The sequence below is a fragment of the Telmatherina bonti genome (assembly GCF_933228915.1).
Source record: "Telmatherina bonti genome assembly, chromosome: 3".
NCBI lineage: Eukaryota > Metazoa > Chordata > Actinopteri > Atheriniformes > Telmatherinidae > Telmatherina > Telmatherina bonti.
In genome coordinates, this window is record NC_136621.1 from 44705418 (window position 1) to 44726215 (window position 20798).

Sequence of the window (20798 nt, forward strand, 5' to 3'; positions counted from 1 at the left end):
TTTATTTCTTTTGTAAACGTATTTATTCCTGCTGTAAAAGTGTATATTCCTGTGGTAAACATGTTTATTTCTGCAGTAATCATGTTTATTCCTGCTGTAAACGTATTTATTCCTGCTGTAAAAGTGTATATTCCTGTGGTAAACATGTTTATTTCAGCTTTAAACTTGTTTATTCCTGCTGTAAACGTGTTTATTGCTGCTGTAAACAAATTTATTCCTGCTGTAAAAGTGTACAGTCCTGTTGTAAACATGTTTATTTCTGCTGTAAACGTGTTTATTTCTGCAGTAATCATGTTTATTCCTGCTGTAAACATATTTATTTATGCTGTAAACGAGTATATTTCTGCTGTAAACATGTTTATTTCTGCTGTAAACGTGTTTATTCCTGCTGTAAGCATGTTTATTTTTGCTGTAAACATGATTATTTCTGCAGTAAACATGTTTATTCATTCTGTAAACAAGTTTGTTTCTGCTGTAAACAAATTCATTTCTGCTGTAAACATGTTTATTCCTGCTGTAAACGTGTTTATTTCTGCGGTAAACATGTTTATTTCTGCTGTAAACGTGTTTATTCCTTCTATAAACGTGTTTATTCCTGCTGTAAACAAGTATATTTTTGCTGTAAACATGTTTATTTCTGCTTTAAACGTGTTTATTCCTGTTGTAAACGTGTTTATTGCTGCTGTAAACAAATTTATTCCTGCTGTAAAAGTGTACAGTCCTGTTGTAAACATGTTTATTTCTGCTGTAAACGTGTTTATTTCTGCAGTAATCATGTTTATTCCTGCTGTAAACATATTTATTTATGCTGTAAACATGTTTATTTCTGCTGTAAACGTGTTTATTCCTTCTATAAACGTGTTTATTCCTGCTGTAAACAAGTTTATTTCTGCTGTAAACATGTTTATTCCTGCTGTAAACATGTTTAATTTTGCTGTAAACGTGTTTATTTCTGCTGTAAGCATGTTTATTTTTGCTGTAAACATGATTATTTCTGCAGTAAACATGTTTATTTATTCTGTAAACAAGTTATTTCTGCTGTAAACAAGTTCATTTCTGCTGTAAACATGTTTATTTCTGCTGTAGATCTGTTTACTTCTGCTGTAAACATGTTTATTCCTGCTGTAAACGTGTTTATTTCTGCTGTAAATGTGTTTATTTCTGCTGAAAACATGTTCATTTCTGCTGTAAACGTGTTTATTTCTGCTATAAACGTGTTTATTTCTGCTATAAACGTGTTTATTCCTGCTGTAAACAAGTTTATTTCTGCTGTAAATTTGTTTATTTCTGCTGTAAACATGTTTATTTTTGCTGTAAACGTTTCTGTTGTAAACGTATTTATTCCTGCTGTAAACGTGTTTATTCATTCTGTAAACAAGTTTATTTCTGCCGTAAACAACTTCACTTCTGCTGTAAACGTGTTTATTTCTGCTGTAAATGAGTATATTTCTGCTGTAAACATGTTTATATCTGTTGTAAACATGTTTATTGCTGCTGTAAACATGTTTATTTATGCTGTAACCATCGTTATTTCTGCTGTAAATCTGTTTACTTCTGCTGTAAACATGTTTATTCCTGCTGTAAACGTGTTTATTTTTGCTGTAAACAAGTTTATTTCTGCTGTAAACATGTTTATTTCTGCTGTAAACGTGTTTATTCCTTCTATAAACGTCTTTATTCCTGCTGTAAACAAGCTTATTTCTGCTGTAAATTTGTTTATTTCTGCTGTAAACATGTTTATTTTTGCTGTACACGTGTTTATTTCTGTTGTAAACATATTTATTCCTGCTGTAAACGTGTTTATTTCTGCAGTAAACAAGTTTATTCCTGTTGTGAACAAATTTATTCCTGCTGCACAAGTGTATATTCCTGTTGTAAACATGTTTATTTCTGCTGTAAAGGTGTTTATTTCTGCAGTAATCATGTTTAGTCCTGCTGTAAAGGTATTTATTTCTGCTGTACACGAGTATATTTCTGCTGTAAACATGTTTATTTCTGCTGTAAACGTGTTTATTCGTGCTGTAAACATGTTTATTGCTGCTGTAAATGAGTTTATTGCTGCTGTAAACATGATTATTTCTGCAGTAAACATGTTTATTTATTCTGTAAACAAGTTATTTCTGCTGTAAACAAGTTCATTTCTGCTGTAAACATGTTTATTTCTGCTGAAACCATCGTTATTTCTGCGGTAGATCTGTTTACTTCTGCTGTGAACATGTTTATTCCTGCTGTAAATGTGTTTATTTCTGCTGAAAACATGTTCATTTCTGCTGTAAACATGTTTATTTCTGCTATAAACGTGTTTATTTCTGCTATAAACGTGTTTATTCCTGCTGTAAACAAGTTTATTTCTGCTGTAAACATGTTTATTTCTGCTATAAACGTGTTTATTTCTGCTATAAACGTGTTTATTCCTGCTGTAAACAAGTTTATTTCTGCTGTAAACATGTTTATTTCTGCTGTAAACATGTTTATTTTTGCTGTAAACGTGTTTATTTCTGCTATAAACGTGTTTATTTCTGCTATAAACGTGTTTATTCCTGCTGTAAACAAGTTTATTTCTGCTGTAAATAAATTTATTTCTGCTGTAAACATGTTCATTTCTGCTGTAAACGTGTTTATTTCTGCTATAAACGTGTTTATTTCTGCTATAAACGTGTTTATTCCTGCTGTAAACAAGTTTATTTCTGCTGTAAACATGTTTATTTCTGCTGTAAACATGTTTATTTTTGCTGTAAACGTATTTATTCCTGCTGTAAATGTGTTTATTCATTCTGTAAACATGTTTATTTCTGTTGTAAACATATTTATTCCTGCTGTAAACGTGTGTATTTCTGCAGTAAACAAGTTTATTCCTGTTGTGAACAAATTTATTCCTGCTGCACAAGTGTATATTCCTGTTGTAAACATGTTTATTTCTGCTGTAAAGGTGTTTATTTCTGCAGTAATCATGTTTAGTCCTGCTGTAAAGGTATTTATTTCTGCTGTACACGAGTATATTTCTGCTGTAAACATGTTTATTTCTGCTGTAAACGTGTTTATTCGTGCTGTAAACATGTTTATTGCTGCTGTAAATGAGTTTATTGCTGCTGTAAACATGATTATTTCTGCAGTAAACATGTTTATTTATTCTGTAAACAAGTTATTTCTGCTGTAAACAAGTTCATTTCTGCTGTAAACATGTTTATTTCTGCTATAAACGTGTTTATTTCTGCTATAAACGTGTTTATTCCTGCTGTAAACAAGTTTATTTCTGCTGTAAACATGTTTATTTCTGCTGTAAACATGTTTATTTCTGCTGTAAACGTGTTTATTCGTGCTGTAAACATGTTTATTGCTGCTGTAAATGAGTTTATTGCTGCTGTAAACATGATTATTTCTGCAGTAAACATGTTTAGTTATTCTGTAAACAAGTTATTTCTGCTGTAAACAAGTTCATTTCTGCTGTAAACATGTTTATTTCTGCTGTAACCATCGTTATTTCTGCGGTAGATCTGTTTACTTCTGCTGTGAACATGTTTATTCCTGCTGTAAATGTGTTTATTTCTGCTGAAAACATGTTCATTTCTGCTGTAAACGTGTTTATTTCTGCTATAAACGTGTTTATTTCTGCTGTAAACGTGTTTATTCCTGCTGTAAACAAGTTTATTTCTGCTGTAAACATGTTTATTTCTGCTGTAAACATGTTTATTTTTGCTGTAAACGTGTTTATTTCTGTTGTAAACGTATTTATTCCTGCTGTAAATGTGTTTATTCATTCTGTAAACAAGTTTATTTCTGCCGTAAACAAGTTCACTTCTGCTGTAAACGTGTTTATTTCTGCTGTAAATGAGTATATTTCTGCTGTAAACATGTTTATATCTGTTGTAAACATGTTTATTGCTGCTGTAAACATGTTTGATTATGCTGTAACCATCGTTATTTCTGCTGTAAATCTGTTTACTTCTACTGTAAACATGTTTATTCCTGCTGTAAACGTGTTTATTTTTGCTGTAAACATGTTTATTTCTGCTGTAAACATGTTTATTTCTGCTGCAAACGTGTGTATTCCTTCTATAAACGTGTTTATTCCTGCTGTAAACAAGCTTATTTCTGCTGTAAATTTGTTCATTTCTGCTGTAAACATATTTATTCCTGCTGTAAACGTGTTTATTTCTGCAGTAAATGAGTATTTCTGCTCTAAACATGTTTATTTCTGCTGTAAACATGTTTATTCCTGATGTAAACATGTTTATTTCTGCTGTAAACATGTTTATTTCTGCTGTAAACATGTTTATTCCTGATGTAAACATGTTTGTTTCTGCTGTAAACATGTTTATTTCTGTTGTAAATTAGTATATATCTGCTGTAAACATGTTTATTTCTGCTGTAAACATGTTTATTGCTGCTGTAAACATGTTTATTTCTGTTGTAAACATCGTTATTTGTGCTGTAAATCTGTTTAATTTTGCTGTAAACATGTTTATTCCTGCTATAAATGTGTTTATTCCTGCTGTAAACAAGTTTATTTCTGCTGTAAATTTGTTTATTTCTGCTGTAAACATGTTTATTTTTGCTGTAAACGTGTTTATTCCTGCTATAAACATGTTTATTTTTGCTGTAAACTTGTTTATTTCTTTTGTAAACGTATTTCTTCCTGCTGTAAAAGTGTATATTCCTGTTGTGAACATGTTTATTTCTGCAGTAATCATGTTTATTCCTGCTGTAAACGTATTTATTTCTGCTGTTATCTAGTATATTTTTGCTGTAAACATGTTTATTTCTGCTTTAAATGTGTTTATTCCTGCTGTAAACGTGTTTATTGCTGCTGTAAACAAATTTATTCCTGCTGTAAAAGTGTACAGTCCTGTTGTAAACATGTTTATTTCTGCTGTAAACGTGTTTATTTCTGCAGTAATCATGTTTATTCCTGCTGTAAACATATTTATTTATGCTGTAAACATGTTTATTCCTGCTGTAAACATATTTATTTCTCCAGTAAACATGTTTATTTCTGCTGTAAACATGTTTATTCCTGCTGTAAACGTGTTTATTCCTGCTGTAAACATATTTATTTCTCCAGTAAACATGTTTATTTCTGCTGTAAACATGTTTATTCCTTCTGTAAACATGTTTATTTCTGCTGTAAACATGTTTATTCCTTCTGTAAACATGTTTATTCCTGCTGTAAACATATTTATTTCTCCAGTAAACATGTTTATTTCTGCTGTGAAGTTGGTCTTTTTAACATGGGAGTCTATGGGGATTTGCTCTGTTTTGGAGCCACTAGTTGATCAAGGGGGAACTGCAGGTTTTGGCACTTTTGCATGGGCTTCACTTCATCGTCACCCACCTTCCTCCACCGTGGAGTCCAGCTGGGTGACCTTAACAGCCAGCAGGTCCACCCTCTCCTGCAGGCTGTTCATCCGCAGGTAGAAGCTGTTGGCCTCGGTGAAGAGCTCAGTGAAAATGTCCTCTGCATGACGACCTGCAGGACACCAACAGGAAGCACATCGTCAGCAGTTCTTTACCCAGAACCTGGTCCAGGGATGTCTCGCCACTCACTGAGGCCTCCCAGCTGCTTGATGACGGCGGCCAGCGTGCTGTTGGTGACGCATTCCAACTCACTGGCGACCCCGTCAGGCAGAGCGACGCGGCACAGGTACCGGGGCTTGATGACCCGCTTCACCAGCGGCATGGCGGACCTGCAGACAGAGGCTCGGTATCAGCTGCTGATCAATCACCTCACTGATCCATCAATATCTGCATCCTGGTTACCACGGCGCCAGGCAGGAAAGACACCAGAATGATCAGCTGTTGACCCGGTCCTGGTCACCAGAACCAGACCTGGTGGAGGGGGACCAGGACCAGATCTGACTGTCGGGGGACCAGGACCGGGTCTGGCTGGAGGGGGACCAGGACCAGATCTGACTGTCGGGGGACCAGGACCGGGTCTGACTGTCGGGGGACCAGGACCGGGTCTGACTGTCGGGGGACCAGGACCGGGTCTGGCTGGAGGGGGACCAGGACCAGATCTGACTGTCGGGGGACCAGGACCAGATCTGACTGTCGGGGGACCAGGACCGGGTCTGACTGTCGGGGGACCAGGACCGGGTCTGACTGTCGGGGGACCAGGACCGGGTCTGGCTGGAGGGGGACCAGGACCGGGTCTGGCTGGAGGGGGACCAGGACCGGGTCTGGCTGGAGGGGGACCAGGACCGGGTCTGGCTGGAGGGGGACCAGGACCGGGTCTGGCTGGAGGGGGAACAGGACCGGGTCTGGCTGGAGGGGGACCAGGACCGGGTCTGGCTGGAGGGGGACCAGGACCGGGTCTGGCTGGAGGGGGAACAGCACCGGGTCTGGCTGGAGGGGGAACAGCACCGGGTGTGGTCCTGTGAACTGACTGTGTGGATCTGGATCCTTAACCTAAGACTGATTTGAGGTTTTCTGATGATCAGGAATCTGGCTGGGTGTTGCCATGGAAACACTCTTTTCCCACACAACAAACATGGTTACAGTTGCTAGGAAACAAGATGAGAGATGAAGACAGTAATCAGATTACTTTGCTGAACAGTTCCTGAACAAATCCTCGTAAACTTCAGGAAAAAGGAGGTCCAGCCAGAGGTCCAGCCAGAGGTCCAGCCAGAGGTCCAGCCGGAGGTCCAGCCAGAGGTCCAGCGGGAGGTCCAGCCAGAGGTCCAGCGGGAGGTCCAGCCAGAGGTCCAGCGGGAGGTCCAGCGGGAGGTCCAGCCAGAGGTCCAGCCGGAGGTCCAGCCAGAGGTCCAGCCGGAGGTCCAGCCAGAGGTCCAGCGGGAGGTCCAGCCAGAGGTCCAGCCAGAAGTCCAGCCAGAGGTCCTGCAGGAGGTCCAGCCAAAGGTCCAGCCGGAAGTCCAGCAGGAGGTCAAGCCAGAGGTCCAGCGGGAGGTCCAGCCAGAGGTCCAGCGGGAGGTCCAGCCAGAGGTCCAGCCAGAGGTCCAGCCGGAGGTCCAGCCAGAGGTCCAGCCAGAGGTCCAGCCAGAGGTCCAGCGGGAGGTCCAGCCAAAGGTCCAGCCAGAGGTCCAGCGGGAGGTCCAGCCAGAGGTCCAGCGGGAGGTCCAGCCAGAGGTCCAGCCAGAGGTCCAGCCAGAGGTCCAGCGGGAGGTCCAGCCAGAGGTCCAGCGGGAGGTCCAGCCAAAGGTCCAGCCAGAGGTCCAGCCAGAGGTCCAGCCAGAGGTCCAGCCAGAGGTCCAGCGGGAGGTCCAGCCAGAGGTCCAGCCAGAGGTCCAGCCAGAGGTCCAGCGGGAGGTCCAGCCAAAGGTTCAGCCAGAGGTTCAGCCAGAGGTCCAGCCGGAGGTCCAGCCAGAGGTCCAGCCAAAGGTTCAGCCAGAGGTTCAGCCAGAGGTCCAGCCAGAGGTCCAGCGGGAGGTCCAGCCAAAGGTTCAGCCAGAAGTCCAGCCAGAGGTCCAGCCGGAGGTCCAGCCAGAGGTCCAGCCAGAGGTCCAGCGGGAGGTCCAGCCAGAGGTCCAGCCAGAGGTCCAGCCAGAGGTCCAGCCAGAGGTCCAGCGGGAGGTCCAGCGGGAGGTCCAGCCAGAGGTTCAGCCAGAGGTTCAGCCAGAAGTCCAGCCAGAGGTCCAGCCAGAGGTCCAGCGGGAGGTCCAGCGGGAGGTCCAGCCAGAGGTTCAGCCAGAGGTCCAGCCAGAGGTCCAGCCAGAGGTCCAGCGGGAGGTCCAGCCAGAGGTCCAGCCAGAGGTCCAGCCAGAGGTCCTGCAGGAGGTCCAGCCAAAGGTCCAGCCGGAAGTCCAGCAGGAGGTCCAGCCAGAGGTCCAGCGGGAGGTCCAGCCAGAGGTCCAGCGGGAGGTCCAGCCAGAGGTCCAGCCAGAGGTCCAGCCAGAGGTCCAGCCAGAAGTCCAGCCAGAGGTCCAGCCAGAGGTCCAGCCGGAGGTCCAGCCAGAGGTCCAGCCAAAGGTTCAGCCAGAGGTTCAGCCAGAAGTCCAGCCAGAGGTCCAGCCGGAGGTCCAGCCAGAGGTCCAGCCAGAGGTCCAGCGGGAGGTCCAGCCAGAGGTCCAGCGGGAGGTCCAGCGGGAGGTCCAGCCAAAGGTTCAGCCAGAGGTTCAGCCAGAAGTCCAGCCAGAGGTCCAGCCAGAGGTCCAGCCAGAGGTCCAGCCAGAGGTCCAGCGGGAGGTCCAGCGGGAGGTCCAGCCAGAGGTTCAGCCAGAAGTCCAGCCAGAGGTCCAGCCAGAGGTCCAGCGGGAGGTCCAGCCAGAGGTTCAGCCAGAGGTCCAGCCAGAGGTCCAGCCAGAGGTCCAGCCAGAGGTCCAGCGGGAGGTCCAGCCAGAGGTCCAGCCAGAGGTCCAGCCAGAGGTCCAGCCAGAAGTCCAGCCAGAGGTCCAGCGGGAGGTCCAGCCAGAGGTCCAGCCAGAGGTCCAGCCAGAGGTCCAGCCAGAAGTCCAACCAGAGGTCCAGCCAGAGGTCCAGCCGGAAGTCCAGCCAGAGGTCCAGCCAGAGGTCCAGCCAGAGGTCCAGCCAAAGGTTCAGCCAGAGGTTCAGCCAGAAGTCCAGCCAGAGGTCCAGCCGGAGGTCCAGCCAGAGGTCCAGCCAGAGGTCCAGCCAGAGGTCCAGCCAGAGGTCCAGCGGGAGGTCCAGCGGGAGGTCCAGCCAAAGGTTCAGCCAGAGGTTCAGCCAGAAGTCCAGCCAGAGGTCCAGCCAGAGGTCCAGCGGGAGGTCCAGCCAGAGGTCCAGCGGGAGGTCCAGCCAGAGGTCCAGCGGGAGGTCCAGCCAGAGGTTCAGCCAGAGGTCCAGCCAGAGGTCCAGCCAGAGGTCCAGCGGGAGGTCCAGCCAGAGGTCCAGCCAGAGGTCCAGCCAGAGGTCCTGCAGGAGGTCCAGCCGGAAGTCCAGCAGGAGGTCCAGCCAGAGGTCCAGCGGGAGGTCCAGCCAGAGGTCCAGCCAGAGGTCCTGCAGGAGGTCCAGCCAAAGGTCCAGCCGGAAGTCCAGCAGGAGGTCCAGCCAGAGGTCCAGCGGGAGGTCCAGCCAGAGGTCCAGCCAGAGGTCCAGCCAGAGGTCCAGCCGGACGTCCAGCCGGAGGTCCAGCCAAAGGTCCAGCCAGAGGTCCAGCCAGAGGTCCAGCCAGAGGTCCAGCCAGAGGTCCAGCAGGAGGTCCAGCCAGAGGTCCAGCCAAAGGTCCAGCCAGAGGTCCAGCCAGAAGTCCAGCCAGAGGTCCAGCGGGAGGTCCAGCCAGAGGTCCAGCGGGAGGTCCAGCCAGAGGTCCAGCCAGAGGTCCAGCCAGAGGTCCAGCGGGAGGTCCAGCCAGAGGTCCAGCGGGAGGTCCAGCCAGAGGTCCAGCCAGAGGTCCAGCCAGAGATCCAGCCAGAGGTCCAGCCAGAGGTCCAGCGGGAGGTCCAGCAGGAGGTCCAGCCACAGGTCCAGCCAAAGGTCCAGCCAAAGGTCCAGCCAGAGGTCCAGCCGGAGGTCCAGCCAGAGGTCCAGCCAAAGGTCCAGCCGGAGGTCCAGCAGGAGGTCCAGCCAAAGGTCCAGCCAAAGGTCCAGCCGGAGGTCCAGCCAGAGGTCCAGCCAGAGGTCCAGCCAAAGGTCCAGCCAGAGGTCCAGCCACAGGTCCAGCCAGAGGTTCAGCCAGAGGTCCAGCGGGAGGTCCAGCCGGAGGTCCAGCCAGAGGTCCAGCAGGAGGTCCAGCCAGAGGTCCAGCCAGAGGTCCAGCCAGAGGTCCAGCGGGAGGTCCAGCCAGAGGTCCAGCCAGAGGTTCAGCAGGAGGTCCAGCCAAAGGTCCAGCCAGAGGTCCAGCCAGAGGTCCAGCAGGAGGTCCAGCCAGAGGTCCAGCCAAAGGTCCAGCCGGAGGTCCAGCAGGAGGTCCAGCCAAAGGTCCAGCCAAAGGTCCAGCCGGAGGTCCAGCAGGAGGTCCAGCCAGAGGTCCAGCCAGAGGTTCAGCAGGAGGTCCAGCAGGAGGTCCAGCCAAAGGTCCAGCCAGAGGTCCAGCCAGAGGTCCAGCCAGAGGTCCAGCAGGAGGTCCAGCCAAAGGTCCAGCCAGAGGTCCAGCCAGAGGTCCAGCCGGAGGTCCAGCCAGAGGTCCAGCCAGAGGTCCAGCCAGAGGTCCAGCCGGAGGTCCAGCCAGAGGTCCAGCCGGAGGTCCAGCCAGAGGTCCAGCCAGAGGTCCAGCAGGAGGTCCAGCCAAAGGTCCAGCCAGAGGTCCAGCCAGAGGTCCAGCCAGAGGTCCAGCCAGAGGTCCAGCAGGAGGTCCAGCCAAAGGTCCAGCCAGAGGTCCAGCCAGAGGTCCAGCCGGAGGTCCAGCCAGAGGTCCAGCCAGAGGTCCAGCCAGAGGTCCAGCCGGAGGTCCAGCAGGAGGTCCAGCCAAAGGTCCAGCCGGAGGTCCAGCCAAAGGTCCAGCCAGAGGTCCAGCCGGAGGTCCAGCCAGAGGTCCAGTGGGAGGTCCTGCAGGAGGTCCAGCCAAAGGTCCAGCCGGAAGTCCAGCAGGAGGTCCAGCCAAAGGTCCAGCGGGAGGTCCAGCCAAAGGTCCAGCCGGAGGTCCATCCAGAGGTCCAGCCAAAGGTCCAGCGGGAGGTCCAGCCAGAGGTCCAGCCAGAGGTCCAGCCAGAGGTCCAGCGGGAGGTCCAGCCAGAGGTCCAGCCAGAGGTCCCGCCAGAGGTCCAGCCAGAAGTCCAGCCAGAGGTCCAGCCAGAGGTCCCGCCAGAGGTCCAGCCAGAGGTCCAGCCAGAGGTCCAGCCAGAAGTCCAGCCAGAAGTCCAGCCAGAGGTCCAGCCAGAGGTCCAGCGGGAGGTCCAGCCAGAGGTCCAGCCAGAGGTCCAGCCAGAGGTCCAGCCAGAAGTCCAGCCAGAAGTCCAGCCAGAGGTCCAGCCAAAGGTCCAGCGGGAGGTCCAGCGGGAGGTCCAGCCAGAGGTCCAGCGGGAGGTCCAGCCAGAGGTCCAGCCAAAGGTCCAGCCAGAGGTCCAGCCAAAGGTCCAGCCAAAGGTCCAGCCAAAGGTCCAGCCAGAGGTCCAGCAGGAGGTCCAGCCAAAGGTCCAGCCAGAGGTCCAGCCAAAGGTCCAGCCAGAGGTCCAGCAGGAGGTCCAGCCAGATGTCCAGCGGGAGGTCCAGCCAGAGGTCCAGCGGGAGGTCCAGCCAGAGGTCCAGCGGGAGGTCCAGCCAGAGGTCCAGCCAAAGGTCCAGCCAGAGGTCCAGCCGGAGGTCCAGCCAGAGGTCCAGCCAGAGGTCCAGCCAGAGGTCCAGTCAGAGGTCCAGCGGGAGGTCCAGCCAGAGGTCCAGCCAAAGGTCCAGCCAGAGGTCCAGCCGGAGGTCCAGCCAGAGGTCCAGCCAGAGGTTCAGCAGGAGGTCCAGCCAAAGGTCCAGCCAGAGGTCCAGCCAGAAGTCCAGCCAGAGGTCCAGCCAGAGGTCCAGCCAGAGGTCCAGCCGGACGTCCAGCCGGAGGTCCAGCCAAAGGTCCAGCCAGAGGTCCAGCGGGAGGTCCAGCCAGAGGTCCAGCCAGAGGTCCAGCCAGAGGTCCAGCAGGAGGTCCAGCCAGAGGTCCAGCCAAAGGTCCAGCCAGAGGTCCAGCCAGAAGTCCAGCCAGAGGTCCAGCGGGAGGTCCAGCCAGAGGTCCAGCGGGAGGTCCAGCGGGAGGTCCAGCCAGAGGTCCAGCCAGAGGTCCAGCGGGAGGTCCAGCCAGAGGTCCAGCGGGAGGTCCAGCCAGAGGTCCAGCCAGAGGTCCAGCCAGAGATCCAGCCAGAGGTCCAGCCAGAGGTCCAGCGGGAGGTCCAGCAGGAGGTCCAGCCACAGGTCCAGCCAAAGGTCCAGCCAAAGGTCCAGCCAGAGGTCCAGCCGGAGGTCCAGCCAGAGGTCCAGCCAAAGGTCCAGCCAGAGGTCCAGCCAGAGGTCCAGCCAGAGGTCCAGCCAAAGGTCCAGCCAGAGGTCCAGCCACAGGTCCAGCCAGAGGTTCAGCCAGAGGTCCAGCGGGAGGTCCAGCCGGAGGTCCAGCCAGAGGTCCAGCAGGAGGTCCAGCCAGAGGTCCAGCCAGAGGTCCAGCCAGAGGTCCAGCCAGAGGTCCAGCGGGAGGTCCAGCCAGAGGTCCAGCCAGAGGTTCAGCAGGAGGTCCAGCCAAAGGTCCAGCCAGAGGTCCAGCCAGAGGTCCAGCAGGAGGTCCAGCCAGAGGTCCAGCCAAAGGTCCAGCCGGAGGTCCAGCAGGAGGTCCAGCCAAAGGTCCAGCCAGAGGTCCAGCAGGAGGTCCAGCCAGAGGTCCAGCCAGAGGTCCAGCCAGAGGTCCAGCCAGAGGTCCAGCAGGAGGTCCAGCCAGAGGTCCAGCCAGAGGTCCAGCGGGAGGTCCAGCGGGAGGTCCAGCCAAAGGTTCAGCCAGAGGTCCAGCAGGAGGTCCAGCCAGAGGTCCAGCCAGAGGTCCAGCCAGAGGTCCAGCAGGAGGTCCAGCCAGAGGTCCAGCCAGAGGTCCAGCCAGAGGTCCAGCCGGAGGTCCAGCCAGAGCTCCAGCCAGAGGTCCAGCGGGAGGTCCAGCCGGAGGTCCAGCCAGAGGTCCAGCCGGAGGTCCAGCGGGAGGTCCAGCAGGAGGTCCAGCGGGAGGTTCAGCCAGAGGTCCAGCCGGAGGTCCAGCCAGAAGTCCAGCCAGAGGTCCAGCCGGAGGTCCAGCCAGAGTTTCAGCCAGAGGTCCAGCCAGAGGTCCAGCCAGAAGTCCAGCCAGAGGTCCAGCCAGAGGTCCAGCAGGAGGTCCAGCCAGAGGTCCAGCCAGAGGTCCTGCCAGAGGTCCAGCGGGAGGTCCAGCGGGAGGTCCAGCCAGAGTTTCAGCCAGAGGTCCAGCCAGAGGTCCAGCCAGAGTTTCAGCCAGAGGTCCAGCCAAAGGTCCAGCCAGAGGTCCATCCAGAGGTCCTGCCAGAGGTCCAGCAGGAGGTCCAGCCAGAGGTCCTGCCAGAGGTCCAGCGGGAGGTCCAGCAGGAGGTCCAGCCAAAGGTCCAGCCGGAGGTCCAGCCAGAGGTCCAGCCGGAGCTCCAGCCAGAGGTCCAGCAGGAGGTCCAGCGGGAGGTCCAGCCGGAGGTCCAGCAGGAGGTCCAGCCAGAGGTCCAGCGGGAGGTCCAGCCAGAGGTCCAGCCAGAGGTCCAGCCAAAGGTTCAGCCAGAGGTCCAGCCAGAGGTCCAGCCAGAGGTCCAGCCAGAGGTCCAGCAGGAGGTCCAGCCAGAGGTCCAGCGGGAGGTCCAGCCAGAGGTCCAGCCAGAGGTCCAGCCAGAGGTCCAGCGGGAGGTCCAGCCAGAGGTCCAGCGGGAGGTCCAGCGGGAGGTCCAGCCAGAGGTCCAGCGGGAGGTCCAGCCAGAGGTCCAGCCAGAGGTCCAGCCAAAGGTCCAGCCGGAGGTCCAGCCAGAGGTCCAGAGGGAGGTCCAGCGGGAGGTCCAGCAGGAGGTCCAGCCAAAGGTCCAGCCGGAGGTCCAGCCAGAGGTCCAGAGGGAGGTCCAGCAGGAGGTCCAGCCAAAGGTCCAGCCAGAGGTCCAGCGGGAGGTCCAGCCAGAGGTCCAGCCAGAGGTCCAGCGGGAGGTCCAGCAGGAGGTCCAGCCAAAGGTCCAGCCAGAGGTCCAGCCAGAGGTCCAGCCGGAGGTCCAGCCAGAGTTTCAGCCAGAGGTCCAGCCAGAGGTCCAGCCAGAGTTTCAGCCAGAGGTCCAGCCGGAGGTCCAGCGGGAGGTCCAGCCAAAGGTCCAGCCAGAGGTCCAGCCAGAGGTCCAGCCAGAGTTTCAGCCAGAGGTCCAGCCAGAGGTCCAGCCAGAGTTTCAGCCAGAGGTCCAGCCAAAGGTCCAGCCAGAGGTCCAGCCAGAGGTCCAGCCAGAGGTCCAGCAGGAGGTCCAGCCAGAGGTCCAGCCAGAGGTCCTGCCAGAGGTCCAGCGGGAGGTCCAGCGGGAGGTCCAGCCAGAGTTTCAGCCAGAGGTCCAGCCAGAGGTCCAGCCAGAGTTTCAGCCAGAGGTCCAGCCAAAGGTCCAGCCAGAGGTCCATCCAGAGGTCCTGCCAGAGGTCCAGCAGGAGGTCCAGCCAGAGGTCCTGCCAGAGGTCCAGCGGGAGGTCCAGCAGGAGGTCCAGCCAAAGGTCCAGCCGGAGGTCCAGCCAGAGGTCCAGCCGGAGCTCCAGCCAGAGGTCCAGCGGGAGGTCCAGCCGGTGGTCCAGCGGGAGGTCCAGCCAGAGGTCCAGCGGGAGGTCCAGCGGGAGGTCCAGCCAGAGGTCCAGCGGGAGGTTCAGCCAGAGGTCCAGCGGGAGGTCCAGCCGGAGGTCCAGCGGGAGGTTCAGCCGGAGGTCCAGCGGGAGGTCCAGCCAGAGGTCCAGCAGGAGGTCCAGCCAGAGGTCCAGCAGGAGGTCCAGCCAGAAGTCCAGCGGGAGGTCCAGCCAGAGGTCCAGCAGGAGGTCCAGCCAGAGGTCCAGCCAGAGGTCCAGCCAGAGGTCCAGCCAGAGGTCCAGCAGGAGGTCCAGCCAGAGGTCCAGCCAGAGGTCCAGCAGGAGGTCCAGCCAGAGGTCCAGCAGGAGGTCCAGCCAGAGGTCCAGCCAGAGGTCCAGCAGGAGGTCCAGCCAGAGGTCCAGCCAAAGGTCCAGCGGGAGGTCCAGCCGGAGGTCCAGCGGGAGGTTCAGCCAGAGGTCCAGCCGGAGGTCCAGCCAGAGGTCCAGCCGGAGGTCCAGCGGGAGGTTCAGCCAGAGGTCCAGCCGGAGGTCCAGCCAGAGTTTCAGCCAGAGGTCCAGCCAGAGGTCCAGCCGGAGGTCCAGCCAGAGGTCCAGCAGGAGGTCCAGCCAGAGGTCCAGCGGGAGGTTCAGCCAGAGGTCCAGCAGGAGGTCCAGCCGGAGGTCCAGCGGGAGGTTCAGCCAGAGGTCCAGCCGGAGGTCCAGCCAGAGGTCCAGCCAGAGGTCCAGCCAAAGGTCCAGCCGGAGGTCCAGCCAGAGGTCCAGCCAGAGGTCCAGCCAAAGGTCCAGCCAGAGGTTCAGCCAGAAGTCCAGCCAGAGGTCGAGCTAGAGGTCCAGCCAGAGGTCCAGCCGGAGGTCCAGCCGGAGGTCCAGCCAGAGGTCCAGCCAGAGGTCCAGCGGGAGGTCCAGCCAGAGGTCCAGCCAAAGGTCCAGCCAGAGGTCCAGCCAAATGTCCAGCCAGAGATCCAGCCAGAGGTCCGGCGGGAGGTCCAGCGGGAGGTCCAGCGGGAGGTCCAGCGGGAGGTCCAGCCAGAGGTTCAGCCAGAGGTCCAGCCAAAGGTTCAGCCAGAGGTCCAGCCGGAGGTTCAGCCAGAGGTTCAGCCAGAGGTCCAGCCAAAGGTTCAGCCAGAGGTCCAGCCGGAGGTCCAGCAGGAGGTCCAGCCAGAGGTTCAGCCAGAGGTCCAGCCAGAGGTCCAGCGGGAGGTCCAGCCAGAGGTCCAGCGGGAGGTCCAGCCAAAGGTCCAGCCAGAGGTCCAGCCGGAGGTCCAGCCAGAGGTCATGCCAGAGGTCCAGCCAGAGGTCCAGCGGGAGGTCCAGCCAGAGGTCCAGCGGGAGGTCCAGCCAGAGGTCCAGCGGGAGGTCCTGCAGGAGGTCCAGCCAAAGGTCCAGCCGGAGGTCCAGCAGGAGGTCCAGCCAGAGGTTCAGCCAGAGGTCCAGCCAAAGGTTCAGCCAGAGGTCCAGCCGGAGGTCCAGCGGGAGGTCCAGCCGGAGGTCCAGCCAGAGGTCCAGCCAGAGGTTCAGCCAGAGGTCCAGCCAGAGGTCCAGCGGGAGGTCCAGCCAGAGGTCCAGCGGGAGGTCCAGCCAGAGGTCCAGCCAGAGGTCCAGCCAGAGGTCCAGCCAGAGGTCCAGCCAGAGGTTCAGCCAGAGGTCCAGCCGGAGGTCCAGCCAAAGGTCCAGCCAGAGGTCCAGCGGGAGGTCCAGCCAGAGGTCCAGCCAGAGGTCCAGTGGGAGGTCCTGCAGGAGGTCCAGCCAGAGGTCCAGCCAGAGGTCCAGCCAGAGGTCCAGCGGGAGGTCCTGCAGGAGGTCCAGCCAAAGGTCCAGCCGGAGGTCCAGCAGGAGGTCCAGCCAAAGGTCCAGCGGGAGGTCCAGCCAAAGGTCCAGCCGGAGGTCCAGCCAGAGGTCCAGCCAAAGGTCCAGCCAGAGGTCCAGCCAGAGGTCCAGCCAGAGGTCCAGCCAAAGGTCCAGCCAGAGGTCCAGCCAGAGGTCCAGCCAGAGGTCCAGCCAGAGGTCCAGCCAAAGGTCCAGCCAGAGGTCCAGCCGGAGGTCCAGCGGGAGGTCCAGCCAGAGGTCCAGCAGGAGGTCCAGCCAGAGGTCCAGCGGGAGGTCCAGCGGGAGGTCCAGCCAGAGGTCCAGCAGGAGGTCCAGCCAGAGGTCCAGCGGGAGGTCCAGCGGGAGGTCCAGCCAAAGGTCCAGCCGGAGGTCCAGCCAGAGGTCCAGCCAAAGGTCCAGCCAGAGGTCCAGCCAGAGGTCCAGCCAGAGGTCCAGCGGGAGGTCCAGCCAGAGGTCCAGCAGGAGGTCCAGCCAGAGGTCCAGCGGGAGGTCCAGCGGGAGGTCCAGCCAGAGGTCCAGCAGGAGGTCCAGCGGGAGGTCCAGCCAGAGGTCCAGCAGGAGGTCCAGCCAGAGGTCCAGCGGGAGGTCCAGCCAGAGGTCCAGCCAGAGGTCCAGCCAAAGGTCCAGCCGGAGGTCCAGCCAGAGGTCCAGCCAGAGGTCCAGCGGGAGGTCCAGCCAGAGGTCCAGCAGGAGGTCCAGCCAAAGGTCCAGCCGGAGGTCCAGCCAGAGGTCCAGAGGGAGGTCCAGCAGGAGGTCCAGCCAAAGGTCCAGCCAGAGGTCCAGCGGGAGGTCCAGCCAGAGGTCCAGCCAGAGGTCCAGCGGGAGGTCCAGCAAAAGGTCCAGCCAGAGGTCCAGCCAGAGGTCCAGCCGGAGGTCCAGCCAGAGTTTCAGCCGGAGGTCCAGCGGGAGGTCCAGCAGGAGGTCCAGCCAGAGGTCCAGCCAGAGGTCCAGCAGGAGGTCCAGCCAGAGGTCCAGCCAGAGGTCCTGCCAGAGGTCCAGCGGGAGGTCCAGCGGGAGGTCCAGCAGGAGGTCCAGCCAAAGGTCCAGCCGGAGGTCCAGCCAGAGGTCCAGCCGGAGGTCCAGCCAGAGCTCCAGCCAGAGGTCCAGCGGGAGGTCCAGCCGGAGGTCCAGCGGGAGGTCCAGCCAGAGGTCCAGCGGGAGGTCCAGCCAGAGGTCCAGCGGGAGGTCCAGCCAGAGGTCCAGCGGGAGGTTCAGCCAGAGGTCCAGCGGGAGGTCCAGCCGGAGGTCCAGCGGGAGGTTCAGCCGGAGGTCCAGCCAGAGGTCCAGCCAGAGGTCCAGCGGGAGGTCCAGCGGGAGGTTCAGCCAGAGGTCCAGCAGGAGGTCCAGCCGGAGGTCCAGCCAAAGGTCCAGCCAGAGGTCCAGCCAGAGGTCCATCCAGAGGTCCAGCCAAAGGTCCAGCCAGAGGTCCAGCCAGAGGTCCAGCCAGAGGTCCAGCAGGAGGTCCAGCCAGAGGTCCAGCCAGAGGTCCAGCCAGAGGTCCAGCGGGAGGTCCAGCCAGAGGTCCAGCCAGAGGTCCAGCGGGAGGTCCAGCGGGAGGTCCAGCAGGAGGTCCAGCCAAAGGTCCAGCCGGAGGTCCAGCGGGAGGTCCAGCCAGAGGTCCAGCGGGAGGTCCAGCCAGAGGTCCAGCCAGAGGTCCAGCCAGAGGTCCAGCGGGAGGTCCAGCGGGAGGTCCAGCAGGAGGTCCAGCCAAAGGTCCAGCCGGAGGTCCAGCGGGAGGTCCAGCCAGAGGTCCAGCCGGAGGTCCAGCCAGAGTTTCAGCCAGAGGTCCAGCGGGAGGTCCAGCCAGAGGTCCAGCCAGAGGTCCAGCCGGAGGTCCAGCCAGAGTTTCAGCCAGAGGTCCAGCCAGAGGTCCAGCCAGAGGTCCAGCGGGAGGTCCAGCCGGAGGTCCAGCCAGAGGTCCAGCCAGAGATCCAGCCAGAGGTCCAGCCAGAGGTCCAGCCAGAGGTCCAGCGGGAGGTCCAGCCAAAGGTCCAGCCAGAGGTCCAGCCAGAGGTCCAGCGGGAGGTCCAGCCAAAGGTCCAGCCAGAGGTCCAGCCAGAGGTCCAGCGGGAGGTCCAGCCAGAGATCCAGCGGGAGGTCCAGCCAGAGGTCCAGCCAGAGGTCCAGCCAGAGATCCAGCCAGAGGTTCAGCCAGAGGTCCAGCCAGAGGTCCAGCCAGAGGTCCAGCGGGAGGTCCAGCCAAAGGTCCAGCCAGAGGTCCAGCCGGAGGTCCAGCCGGAGGTCCAGCAGGAGGTCCAGCCAGAGGTCCAGCCAGAGGTCCAGCAGGAGGTCCAGCCAGAGGTTCAGCCAGAGGTCCAGCCAGAGGTCCAGCGGGAGGTCCAGCCAGAGGTCCAGCCAGAGGTCCAGCCAGAGGTCCAGCCAGAGGTCCAGCGGGAGGTCCAGCCAGAGGTCCAGCCAGAGGTTCAGCAGGAGGTCCAGCAGGAGGTCCAGCCAAAGGTCCAGCCAGAGGTCCAGCCAGAGGTCCAGCCGGAGGTCCAGCAGGAGGTCCAGCCAAAGGTCCAGCCAGAGGTTCAGCCAGAGGTCCAGCGGGAGGTCCAGCCAGAGGTCCAGCGGGAGGTCCAGCCAGAGGTCCAGCCAGAGGTCCAGCGGGAGGTCCAGCCAGAGGTCCAGCCAGAGGTCCAGCAGGAGGTCCAGCCAGAGGTCCAGCGGGAGGTCCAGCGGGAGGTCCAGCCAGAGGTCCAGCCAAAGGTCCAGCCAGAGGTCCAGCCAGAGGTCCAGCGGGAGGTCCAGCCAGAGGACCAGCCAGAGGTCCAACCAGAGGTCCAGCCAAAGGTTCAGCCAGAGGTTAAGCCAAAGGTCCAGCCAAAGGTCCAGCCGGAGGTCCAGCCAGAGGTCCAGCGGGAGGTCCAGCCAGAGGTCCAGCCAGAGGTCCAGCGGGAGGTCCAGCCAGAGGTCCAGCAGGAGGTCCAGCCAGAGGTCCAGCGGGAGGTTCAGCCAGAGGTCCAGCCAGAGTTTCAGCCAGAGGTCCAGCCAGAGGTCCAGCCAGAGGTCCAGCCGGAGGTCCAGCGGGAGGTCCAGCCAGACGTCCAGCCAGAGGTCCAGCCAAAAGTCCAGCCAGAGGTCCAGCCAAAGGTCCAGCCAGAGGTCCGGCGGGAGGTCCAGCGGGAGGTCCAGCGGGAGGTCCAGCCAGAGGTCCAGCCAAAGGTCCAGCCAGAGGTCCAGCGGGAGGTCCAGCGGGAGGTCCAGCCAGAGGTCCAGCCAAAGGTTCAGCCAGAGGTCCAGCCAGAGGTCCAGCCAGAGGTCCAGCCGGAGGTCCAGCCGGAGGTCCAGCGGGAGGTCCAGCCAGAGGTCCAGCCAAAGGTTCAGCCAGAGGTCCAGCCAGAGGTCCAGCCAGAGGTCCAGCGGGAGGTCCAGCGGGAGGTCCAGCCAGAGGTCCAGCCAGAGGTCCAGCCGGAGGTGCAGCGGGAGGTCCAGCGGGAGGTCCAGCCAGAGGTCCAGCCAGAGGTTCAGCCAGAGGTCCAGCAGGAGGTCCAGCCAAAGGTCCAGCCAGAGGTCCAGCAGGAGGTCCAGCCAGAGGTCCAGCAGGAGGTCCAGCCAAAGGTCCAGCCAGAGGTCCAGCCAAAGGTCCAGCCAGAGGTCCAGCAGGAGGTCCAGCCAAAGGTCCAGCCAAAGGTCCAGCAGGAGGTCCAGCCAAAGGTCCAGCCTGAGGTCCAGCAGGAGGTCCAGCCAAAGGTCCAGCCGGAGGTCCAGCAGGAGGTCCAGCCAAAGGTCCAGCCAAAGGTCCAGCAGGAGGTCCAGCCAAAGGTCCAGCCTGAGGTCCAGCGGGAGGTCCAGCCAGAGGTCCAGCCTGAGGTCCAGCGGGAGGTCCAGCCAGAGGTCCAGCCAGAGGTCCAGCGGGAGGTCCAGCCAGAGGTCCAGCCAGAGGTCCAGCCAGAGGTCCAGCGGGAGGTCCAGCGGGAGGTCCAGCCAGAGGTCCAGCGGGAGGTCCAGCCAGAGGTCCAGCCAAAGGTCCAGCCAGAGGTTCAGCGGGAGGTCCAGCCAGAGGTCCAGCCAGAGGTCCAGCAGGAGGTCCAGCCAAAGGTCCAGCCAGAGGTCCAGCCAGAGGTCCAGCAGGAGGTCCAGCAGGAGGTCCAGCCAAAGGTCCAGCGGGAGGTCCAGCGGGAGGTCCAGCAGGAGGTCCAGCCAAAGGTCCAGCGGGAGGTCCAGCCAGAGGTCCAGCCAGAGGTCCAGCGGGAGGTCCAGCCAGAGGTCCAGCCAGAGGTCCAGCGGGAGGTCCAGCCAAAGGTCCAGCCAGAGGTCCAGCCAAAGGTCCAGCCAGAGATCCAGCCAGAGGTCCGGCGGGAGGTCCAGCGGGAGGTCCAGCCAAAGGTTCAGCCAGAGGTCCAGCCGGAGGTCCAGCGGGAGGTCCAGCCAGAGGTCCAGCCAGAGGTCCAGCGGGAGGTCCAGCAGGAGGTCCAGCCAAAGGTCCAGCCTGAGGTCCAGCAGGAGGTCCAGCCAGAGGTCCAGCCGGAGGTCCAGCAGGAGGTCCAGCCAAAGGTCCAGCCAGAGGTCCAGCCAGAGGTTCAGCCAGAGGTCCAGCCAGAGGTCCAGCAGGAGGTCCAGCCAAAGGTCCAGCGGGAGGTCCAGCCAAAGGTCCAGCGGGAGGTCCAGCGGGAGGTCCAGCAGGAGGTCCAGCCAAAGGTCCAGCGGGAGGTCCAGCCAGAGGTCCAGCCAGAGGTCCAGCCAAAGGTCCAGCCAGAGGTCCAGCCAAAGGTCCAGCCAGAGATCCAGCCAGAGGTCCGGCGGGAGGTCCAGCGGGAGGTCCAGCGGGAGGTCCAGCCAGAGGTTCAGCCAGAGATCCAGCCAGAGGTCCGGCGGGAGGTCCAGCGGGAGGTCCAGCCAGAGGTCCAGCGGGA

At 57.4% G+C, this 20798-nt stretch overlaps 1 protein-coding gene across 1 annotated transcript in view; it reads right to left on the reverse strand.

Moving 5' to 3' along the window:
• Positions 1 to 5677, reverse strand: part of LOC306774294 (actin-binding protein WASF3-like) — a gene marked incomplete at both ends in the record, with an annotated part of 120405 nt that extends 114728 nt beyond the window's left edge. Inside the window, 2 exons of the mRNA XM_079264294.1 lie at positions 5333 to 5467; positions 5545 to 5677. Of these exons, the coding sequence (XP_079120420.1) occupies positions 5333 to 5467; positions 5545 to 5677 (268 nt within the window). The remainder of the gene's footprint in view (positions 1 to 5332; positions 5468 to 5544) is intronic.
• Between the last annotated feature and the right edge of the window lie 15121 nt (positions 5678 to 20798).